An 11,333-nucleotide genomic window follows, 5' to 3' on the forward strand; every position below is an offset into this window, starting at 1 on the left:
TTGAGAATCGGGTGTCAATTGGGTAAGAAATTAAATGAATGGTTAAGAAATTAACTCTATAAAATACTTTGGGTTCTTAGGACAAGTGAAATGGATTGTAAGCATGTCAAAATAAGCCAAGGATACTTGATTCGTAGCTGCAACGATAGATATAAAATCAGATTTTTGCTACAATTGACCACCTCTTGCTTGTACACCTCGTGCTTGGAATGTTTGTCATTTTAACACTCAATTTCTTCAACCTTAAGGTATCAATCTCATACATACTCCCTAAACACTTAATATAGGATAGATATATATCTTAAAACTCACAAATGAATCCAAATATAATGGTTGAAATTCAAGTATTGCTGCCATGAAGACACCTCATGCTAAGACACCTCATGCTTGGGGTATTTTGACATTTTAACACTCAATTTCTTTAACCTTAAGGCATGATCTCGTGTAGGAGGGATATATATATCTTATAAGGCTTAAAAAAATCCAAAGATAGTGGTAGAAAGGTCAAATATTGTAACAAGAAGCCACCACCTGCTTAGTGACTCATCTTGATGGCTTGATGTGGCTGCAGCCCACAAATTCCTTAATCCTTAAGCAATAAGCATGACCTTAACTATTTAAAGACCACTTATCTACCTCCTAGATAACTCCATTAGCTCGTATCTAAGTGATTCCAAGTGAAAAAGAGAGTGAAAGAACCAAGGAGAAATAGAAACAGCAAGCTCGAATTTCTGGACAGCCATTTTATTTCACAGTTTTGAGGTTTGAATCCATTATTTCTTGAGGGGTTTATAATTTCTTGAACATATGAACTTGCTTGTGATTAGGTTATAGTGTTGTTAATGATTTCATGATGCCAAAAGATAAGGGTAATTAGCCACAAGAATTTGAAAGAAAGCAATCTCTGCAGTGATGTGGAATTGCTAGAGTTAAGTGGTTTAAACTTTGATTTTGGATAATACTTAAGATATAACTTGTATCTATGTAAATGAATTTTTTTATATGATAGTTATAAGGATATAAATGGTCTTCTAATAGCCTGAAATCCGATTAGCGACATGCTAATAAAATAGAAACCGAAAACTGTCACAATGGAAACTGTCTGATTTTAATGTTGTGGAAATGGACTATTTTGAGACTGAGAAAACTTTAATTGTCATGACTTTAGAGCATGATTACCTTCACATACATGTTATAGAAATGTGGTAAAAATTTCGGAGTCATTGGATATAGATAAGAGGGCGAAAAGGGATTGTAAAAATAATTGGACGGCAAGGGAAATCTGAAAACATATTCTGTCCAATTTTGTGTTTAATATGATTTCAGCCTTTACATGTACATTAATCATCTCTTGGGCCTAGAAAATAGATTCTAAGGGTACTAGGTTGTCAACAACATTTGGATGACGTTGAAGTTCATAATTTGACTCGAGAAATAGCGAGATTTATGGGATAAGTTTGTAATACCATCGGTAACTTGAAATGATGATTCCATCTAAATTGTTTTGGTGAGAATGGATGTATTTTGGGATTTTGTGCGTTAAGGTTATTAAATTGAGGATTCTCTTTAATATTAAATGGTAATACAGGTGATTTTCCGACTTCGAGTGAAAAAGGATATTGATCTAATCTCCATAGAAGCTTGCACACACAAAGGTGAAAGGTAAGTGAAAATCCATTTGCAACTACGATGCAAGAACCTAGTATATGTGACATAGTAATATCTACATAACTTTGATAAGAGGCTTATAGCACATCATATGGTGGTTACGATTATTGAGTATGAGGTTGCGTAACCTATTGACATCAATTTTCATTAAATATGTCATTTATGAGCATTTTCATATGTATGCACGACATGTGACATGGTTTAAAATCCTGCATGCAAAACATGATTTCAAAGTAAGTTTCATTATAAATGTTTTATTGACTACTACTAGGGCATCGAGGCATGCTTATGTGATATGTTTGGCATTGCGGGTGTTACTTCCTGGGTGATTACAAAGGTAGACAGGGGATGGGCATTTGGTGATCGCGGGAGGGCGGACCACTCGACTGTGTCCTTGTGATATTATGATTATTGGCGCTGCCGGGTGGGAGACTTCTTGGGTGATCATAGGGGTAGTCAGGGGATGAGCCTCTAGTGGTTACGAGAGGATGGTCCACTCGCCGGTGTTGATTTCATATTAGCCATTTGATTATTGATATTGATATTATGCAGAGCTCTATCCGGTGCATAATAGCTAGGTCAAGGCCCAATGAAATGAAAGATTTCAAATGAAATGATTTCTAGTCGACTTTGACGAATATTGAAATATGATACTTCTTATCGTGATATTTAAAGTAAATGGCATGGTGTCATATGTCGTTATTACTCAAGTTCAGGACATGCATGATTTTGCTTACTAATCATTTGCTTATGTAGTTCTTGCATTGTAGGTGCGCATGGAACTACAAAGAGAGCATGGCTAGCTGTGGAGCTCCTATAGGATTCCAGAGTTTGATGTACATGGATGACGACCTGTAGGGTTATTTTCTAGGCTGTTATCTGTTGGGTTATATTTTGGAATCCTATATAGTGTACTCGTGAAATGGCCTGTAGACATGTTTATAAGCTCAGAATATATATGTTGGATTATGGCGATATGGTTTTGGGTTTCAATATGTTAAATGTAGCAGATAATAGCGGGGCTTGAGAATTGACGTGTATTCGAATAATAGGAGCTATCAATCATCGATATGCTCATATTGGTGACGTTACTGTTGATATGATCAAAGAAGCAGTACCAAATATGCCCCTAGAAAAACTAGAAGTAGTCAGAGCTGTAATTGTTCGTACCTGTAAAGAATTTAAACGTGACAGCATATGATAATACGATATGATGAAAATACTGCAGTTGTGATTGACCAAGAAGGAAATCCAAAAGGAAATAGATATTTTGGTGCAATCCCCAAAGAGTTGAGACAATTAAATTTTACTAAAATAGTTTCATTAGCTCCCGAGGTATTATAAATTAGATCACTGATATGTTTATAGTGGGTATTTTAAAGAAATAGATTAAGAACTAGATTAATTAGTAGATTGTGTCTCACGCATATACCTTTAATAATTCATATGCATAAAACAAATTAAGTAAAAAAGAAAAGAAAAGAAAAACATGTTGATTATATCCAATTTTGGGGCACCCATAATTTTAGTTCACCATGGGTAGGGACACTATTGCTGAGATAATAACCTCTATACGAAATGCTGATATGGATAGAAAAAGTGTGGTTTGCATCGGATCTACTAATATTACCGAAAATATTGTGAAAATACTTTTTCGAGAAGGTTTTATTGAAAACGTTAGAAACATCGAGAAAAAAAAAACAAATCTTTTTCGGTTTTAAACCTGCGCCATAGAAAGAATAGGAAAAGACTCTATAGAAATTTTTAAAATTTAAAACGGATCAGTCGACCCGGTCTAAGAATCTATTCTAACTCTCAACGAATTCCTAGAATTTTAGGTGGGATGGGGATTGTAATTCTTTCTACTTCTCGAGGTATAATGACAGACCGAGAGGCTCGACTCAAAGGAATCGACGAAGAAATTTTTTGTTATATATGGTAATCCTTTTAATATCCAAATTGGATCCGAAACTTCTTCCTATTTCTAAAAAAAAAAGAAAAGGGACGAGTTGTCTAATATCGTTTCTCCTCCATTAGTTGATACTTCAAGGAGGCTTTACTTGGAATGAAAGAACAAAAATGGATTCATGAAGGTTTAATTACTGAATCGCTTCCCAATTTTGTGTTCTGGGTTTAGTTAGATAATGAAGATCTGATCCTGGGTTATGTTCCAGGAAAGATTCGACGTAGTTTTATACGGATACTGCCAGGAGATAGAGTCAAAATTGAAGTAAGCCGTTATGATTCAACCAGAGAACATATAATTTATCGACTCTGCAACAAGGATTGGAAGGATTAGTGGTTTTTATTCAATAAGATTCGAGATGAAAACTTGCAAGAAACTTATTTTCTTCCAAGAAGTAGATTTAGAATTAAGATAAGGAATGACAAATATGAAAATAAGAGCTTCTGTTTGTAAAATTTGTGAAAAATGTTGCCTAATCCGTTGGCGGGGGAGCATTATAGAAATTTGTTCCAACCCGAGACATAAACAAAGACAAGGATAATCAGACTCACTAAAGGACTCGACGTAAAAATAAGGAATCTATTTTGACATGAAATGGATATATCCATATATCTTTGACTCATATTTATGAGATGATAAAATATGGCAAAAGCTATACCGAGAGTTGGTTCACATAGAAATGGACGTATTGGTTCACGTAAGAGTGCACGTAGAATACCAAAGGGGGTTATTCATGTTTAAGCAAGTTTCAATAATACCGTTGTCACGATTACAGATGTACGGGGTCGGGTGGTTTCTTGGTCCTCAGCGGGTACTTATGGATTCAAGGGTTCGAAAAGAGGGACAACCTTTGCCACTTAAGCAGCAACAGCAAATGCCATTCGTACAGTCGTAGATCAGCAGAAGTCATGATAAAAGGTCTCGATCTCGGAAGAAACGCAACATTATGAGCTATTCATAGAAGTGGCATACTATTAACTTTCGTACGGGATGTAACCCCTATGCCACATAATTGTTGCAGACCCCGAAAAAAAGAGGTGTGTAGAAATAAACATTGAAGAAATTTCAAGAGAAATAAATGATTCAATCAAATCAAATAATATTACTCTGGTTCGAGAGAAAGTAACAGTATCTACTCGGACACTACAGTGGAAGTGTGTTGAATCAAGAGAAGATAGTAAAGGTCTTTATTATGGATGCTTTATTCTGTCTCCACTTATGAAAGGTGAAGTAGACACAATAGGCATTGCGACGCAAAGAGCTTTACTTGGAGAAATAGAAGGAACATGTATCACATGTGTAAAATCTGAGAAAGTCCCACATGAATATTCTACCATAACAGGTATTCAAGAATCGGTCCATGAAATTTTAATGAATTTAAAAGAAATTGTATTGAGAAGTGATCTATATGGAACTTGTGACACGTCTATTTATGTCAGAGGTCCAGGATATGTAACTGCTCAAGATATCATATGTAGAAATCGTTGATAATACACAACATATAGCTAGCTTGACAGAACCAATTGATTTGCGTATTAGATTACAAATCAAGAGAAATTGGGGATATCTTATCAAAATACCGCATAACTTTCAAGATGGAAGTTATTCTATAGTTGCTATATTCATGCCTATTCGAAATGCGAATCATAGTATTCATTCTTATAGGAATGAGAATGAAAAACAAGAGATAGTCTTTCTCGAAATATGGACAAATGGGAGTTTAACTCTGAAAAAAGCACTTCATGAAGCCTGCCGAAATTTGATTCATTGATTTATTCCCTTTTTACATAAGGAAGAAGAAAACTTACCTTTAGAGGACAATCAGCACACGATTCCTTTATCCCTTTTTACTTTTCACGATAAATTGGCTAAACTCAGAAAAATTGAACATTTGCGCCTAGAAGATATAAAACAGATATTGGTCATTCTAGAAAAACATTTCGTAATTGATTTACCAAAAAACAAGTTTTAAATCTATTGGATTTTTTTGTCGTCTTTTTTTTTCCATTAAGATGAAAATATGTTTTGAATCTTTAGCATAATTTATATATTCGAAAGAAATTCAGAATTGAATAGATGTATCTAGGGAGAATTGGCTTTCAAGCAATTATTTCTTAGATACACACGTCGTGTTATTTCACAATTGAATCAAGTTAAAAAAGACCTAAAGTTAGGGATTTATCAATAGGTAATGTTGCACCAATACCCAACCAAAGAGCACCTGCAGTACCAATCAAAAAGACGGTTGTCGCTACTGGATGACGAAATAGATTTTCGAATTTATTAACATTCTCTAAAAGGGTACTGTTAGTGTACTGTTAATAATCCCGCAGGTACTGAAACCATTAAAAGAACACCCAATAATTTATTGGGCACTGTACGAAGTATTTGAAATACGGGAAAGAAATACCATTCAAGTAATATTTCCAAAGGGGTTGCAAACGGATCTACCGATTTACCAATCATTGATGGTTCTAGAACCACTAAGCCTACATTACATGCAATAGTACCTAGAATTACTACTGGAAAAATATATAAAAGATCATTGGGCCATGCGGGTTCTCCGTAATAATTATGACCCATACCTTTAGCCAATTTAGCTCTTAATACAGGATCATTCAAATCAGGTTTTTTTTTGTTATTGGGATAGGTGAATTCTTATAGATCCATCCCCCGAAGGAACTAGACATGATAATTTTTTATCATCCGGCTCGAGCAAGATTCAAAAGAACCAGATGAATCCATAAAAAATCTATATGTTGCCTATAGACACATATATGATATACACATCTATGAATGATTCAATGTAAGAATATTTGACTCTTTTTTTTGGAATTTCAACTACCCATTTCAAAAAATTTGGTTCTAAGTAAATACTCAATACCAAAGCTTTCTTGTATCAGACTACTTGTCTTCTTGTCGTTGGATCCCCAATTTTTGGGAATGCTCCAAACTCTACTTGAGCATCCAAATCTGGGTTAATACCGGCAAAAACATCTCTGAACAAGGTTCTAGAACCATGCCAAATGTGTCTGAGGAATAGGAGCAAAACAAACGAAGCATGCCCAAAAGTAAACCAACCCCTTGGACTACTACCAAAAACCCCAAGGGTACCCTAAAGTTCCTTCATCGAACTATAGTACGAAATCATCCCCAATGATCTCGATCAGAGCGGGCATATGCCAAACGTGAATACCCCTTGAAGCTACGGTAATAACACCTGATAGAGAGACCAAATCTTGAGTGAAATAAATACCGCGACTTCGATCTTTTTCAATAAAATCATCATGCAGTAAATAAATAAAGCCTAAAGTGATGTATCTTTCCCCTTCGAGTTTACCTACTACGGTACAAGAGTGAATATGATCTCCAGTAGACATACGTAATGCTTTAGCTAGTACACAAAAGTGTATATCATGATTCTTCTGTCTATCAATAAATACATGCATTGCATGGTGAATGTGAAGAAGTAGTCCATTATCTTGGCAATAATGAGCCAAGCTAGTATTTACAGTAAATCCTACTATTAAGTAGTCATGCACTATGATAGGAACTCCCAATTCTCTAGCTAATATAGCTCTTTTGATCATTTCTTTGCATGTACCCGCTGTAGCATTCAAGTAATACCCTTTGATTTCACCTGTTTCATCCTATGCTTTATAAATTTCTTCGGCACAAAATAAGAAATGATCTCTCCAACGCATAAATGGCTGGGAATTCACATTTTCATCATCTTTGGTAAAACCAAGTCCACCACGAAGACATTCATAAACTGCTCTACCATAATTTTTAGCAGATAACCCCAATTTTGGTTTAATAGTACATCCCAACAGGGGATGGCCATACTTGTTCAATTTATTTCTCTCAACTTGGATCCCATGAGGCAGGCCTTGGAAAGTTTTAATATCAGTAAGATGGATTCGTAGATCTTCCAGACGTAGAGCACGCAGGGCTTTGAACCTAAATACATTACCTACAGTGGAAGTAAACATGTAAGTAACAGAACCTTCTTCAAAAAGGTCTAAAGGGTAAGCTACATAACAGATAAATTGATCTACTTCTCCAGGAACGGGCTTAATATTGTAGCATCACCCTTTGTAACGATCAAGGCTGGTAAGTCCATCGGTCCACACAGTTATCCATGTACCAGTAAAAGATCCTGCAGCCACCATAGCCCTGCTTCTTCAAGCGGAACTCCAGGTTGAGGAGTTGCTCGAAATGCTGCAAGATATCGGTATCTTTGGTTTCATATCCAAGAGTATAATAAGTCAATTTGTACTCTTTAACACCCACTTTGAATCCAACACTTGCTTTAGTCTCTATTTGTGGTGACATAAATCCCTCCCTACAACTCATAAATTAAGAATTCTGACAACTACAAGGTCTACTCAACATGAATTAAGCGTTAATGAAACTTTTCACAGGAATCTTTCACAAACTTCCCAACTAATACTAATATTATCAAGTAATCAGAATGTTTGATTATTAGACCATGGTATTTGATTTACCAAATGCATCATTATTGTATACTCTTTCATATATATAGTGCAACCCAATTTTTTTTTTTTTTTTTTTAACCTTTTTTGGAATCGAAATACCTAACGTAACTAATAAGAAACTTCCTCTTGATAGTGATATATGTTGTATATGTAAATCCTAGATGTGAGAATATGTGGAATTCATCTATGAAAGGGTATAAAAAATGAAAAGAAAAAATATAGGCTAGGCTTAAGCGTAAATCGATATGCTGAAATAAAAAATACGAAGCACCGATGATATAGAAATAATGAATCCTAATGTAAAGAGTTCAGGTTCGAATTCGATCGAATATTTTCTATAATATAGATGGGATTGTCTACATTATAGACAATTGAAAACTTTCTCAAGATTCTTATTCATCCATTTGAAATTTTCGAGTTCAACTAAGCTATTTTGAAAATTTCAAGTGGATGAATAAGTAAACAATTGAATTGGATTCGATTGAATGGTACGAACGAAATCAAGTGCTAACTCCCATTTCATATTGACATTTCTTATTGAATTAACTGATCTCCGTGCTATCGGACCTTTATTTTGAATTCGATGATTTTTGCAAAAAAAAAATTTCTACATATTTTGTTTATTATTATGAGAATTAATCCTATAACTTCTGGTTCTGGGGTTTCCACGCTTGAAAAAAAAACCTGGGCCGTATCTTCCAAATCATCGGTCCGGTACTAGATGTAGCCTTTTCGTCAGGCAAGATGCCTAATATTTATAATGCTCTGGTAGTTAAGGTCGAGATACTGTTGGTCAAGCAATTAATGTGACTTGTGAGGTACAACAATTATTAGGAAATAATTGAGTTAGAGTTGTAGCTATGAGTACTAAAGATGGTCTGATGAGAGGAATGGAAGTGATTGACACAGGAGCTCCTCTAAGTGTTCTGGTATGTGGAGCGAATTTGGGACGAATTTTCAACGTGCTTGGAGAGCCTGTTGATAATTTAGGTCCTGTAGAAATTCGAACAACATCTCCTATTCATAGATCTACCCTGCCTTTATACAGTTAGATACAAAATTATCTATTTTTGAAACAGAAATTAAAGTAGCAGATCTTTTAGCCCCTTATCGTCGTGGGAGAAAAATCATACTATTTGGTGGAGCTAGAGTTGGTAAAACGGTACTCATTATGGAATTGATTAACAATATTGCCAAAGCCCATTGGGGCGTATTCTTATTTGGCGGAGTGGGTGAACGTACTCGTGAAGGAAATGATCTTTGCATGGAAATGAAAGAATCTGGAGTGATTAATGAAGAAAATATTGTAGAATCAAAAGTGGCTCTAGTTTACGGCCAGATGAATGAACTGTCTCGAGCTCGTATGAGAGTTGGTTTCACTATCCTAACTATGGCGGAATATTTTCGAGATGTTATTGAACAAGACGTACTTCTATTTATTGACAATATCTTTCATTTCGTCCAAGCAAGAGTCGAAGTATTAGCCTTATTGGGTAGAATGCCTTCCGCTATCAGTTATCAACCTACCCTGAGTACCGAAATGGGTACTTTACAAGAAAGAATTAATTCTACCAAAAAAGGGTCCATAACTTTTATTCAAGTAGTTTATGTACTTGCAGATGATTTGACTGACCATGCTCCTGCTACGACATTTGCACATTTAGATGCTACTACTATCAAGAGGATTAGCTGCCTAGGGGATCTATCTAGCAGTAGATCCTTTAGATTCAACGTCAACCATGCTTCAACCTCGGATAGTTGGTGAAGAATATTACAAAATTGTGCAAAGAGTTAAGCAAACTTTACAACGTTACAAAGAGCTTCAGGACATTATAGCTATCCTTGGGTTGGACAAATCATCCGAAGAGGATCGTTTAACCATAGCAAGAGCACGAAAAATTGAGCGTTTCTTATCACAACCTTTTTTTGTAGTAGAAGTATTTATCGGTTCTCCAAGGAAATATGTTGGTCTAGAAAAAACCATTAGAGGGTTTCAATTGATCCTTTTCAGAGAATTAGATGGTCTTCCTGAACAGGCCTTTTATTTGGTAGGTAATATTGATGAAGCTACCGCGAAGGCTATGAACTTATAAATGGAGAGAAAATTGAAGAAATAACTTTAAATCTTTGTGTACTGACCCCTAATCAAATTGTTTGGGATTCAGAAGTGAAAGAAATCATTTTATACAATAATAGTGGTCAAATTGGTGTATTACCAAATCATGCCCCTATTGCTACAACTGTAGATATAGGGATTTTGAGAATACGCTTTGAGGACCAATGGTTAACGATGGCTCTGATGGGTGGTTTTGCTAGAATAGGAAATAATGAGATCATTATTTTAGTAAATGATGTGGAAAAGGGTAATGACATTGATCCACAAGAAGCTCAGAAAACTCTTGAAATAGTCGAAGCTAATTTGAGAAAAGCTGAAGGAAAGAGACAAATAATTGAGGCTAGTCTAGCTCTCCGACGAGCTAGGACAAGAGTAGAGGCTGTTAATATGATTTCCTAACTAGTTGTTTGATCCACAAGAAGCTCAGAAAACTCTTGAAATAGTCGAAGCTAATTTGAGAAAAGCTGAAGGAAAGAGACAAATAATTGAGGCTAGTCTAGCTCTCCGACGAGCTAGGACAAGAGTAGAGGCTGTCAATGTGATTTCCTAACTAGTTGGTGCGTTCGAATAATCAAAAGAAGTTCTGTTTCTAAGCCTATTTTGATAGGATTCTGTCGAGTGAATCCAATCAAGCAGAATCCTATTTTGCTACAACAAAAATAAAATAAATAAAAAAGATACAAAATCAATAAAAATAAAAGAGGGTAGGTCGAAAAACGTATTAGGTACCATTGACTCCAGTATCTAATAAGTTCTACCTATTATTGGATTTGAACCAATGACTCCTATTGTATGAAAGCAATACTCTAACCACTGAGTTAAGTAAGTCATTTATCATCCCAAAGATAACCAAATGGAACACATGCCATCGATGGATTATAAATATCATATTACTTATGAGCAATACTAATACAAGCAATACCACTCAAAAATGGAGGATGTTAGATCATAGAATATACATCTTGACAAGAAATTATCTACATGATAAAATATGTATCACAAGCACTAAGGGCTATAGCTTAATTGGTAGAGCACCTCGTTTATAAGCGCGCCAATGTTTTTTGGGAGGTCCATCATACAATAA

The 11,333-nt window shown here is 35.2% G+C and overlaps 1 protein-coding gene and 1 pseudogene across 1 annotated transcript; both read left to right on the top strand.

Annotated features, from left to right (window-relative positions):
- The first annotated feature begins 3,027 nt into the window (after nt 1–3,027).
- On the top strand, nt 3,028–5,623 carry LOC111366220 (annotated as a pseudogene).
- Nucleotides 5,624–10,423: 4,800 nt separating this feature from the next.
- LOC111365580 (ATP synthase epsilon chain, chloroplastic-like) lies at nt 10,424–10,799 on the top strand. Its single transcript, XM_022986135.1, has 2 exons — nt 10,424–10,588; nt 10,653–10,799. Exons 1-2 carry the CDS (start codon nt 10,424–10,426, stop codon nt 10,797–10,799), a joined length of 312 nt encoding a protein of 103 aa, XP_022841903.1.
- The last annotated feature ends 534 nt before the right edge of the window (nt 10,800–11,333 follow it).

Source organism: Olea europaea, chromosome 17 (genome assembly GCF_002742605.1).
Source record: "Olea europaea var. sylvestris chromosome 17, O_europaea_v1, whole genome shotgun sequence".
NCBI lineage: Eukaryota > Viridiplantae > Streptophyta > Magnoliopsida > Lamiales > Oleaceae > Olea > Olea europaea.

Coding starts and splice junctions, on each gene's coding strand:
- LOC111365580 (XM_022986135.1), top strand. CDS start 10,424: ATGGCTCTGATGGGTGGTTTTGCTAGAATAGGAAATAATGAGATCATT. Junction 10,589..10,652: donor GAAAGAGACAAATAATTGAG/GCTAGTCTAGCT, acceptor TTTCCTAACTAG/TTGTTTGATCCACAAGAAGC.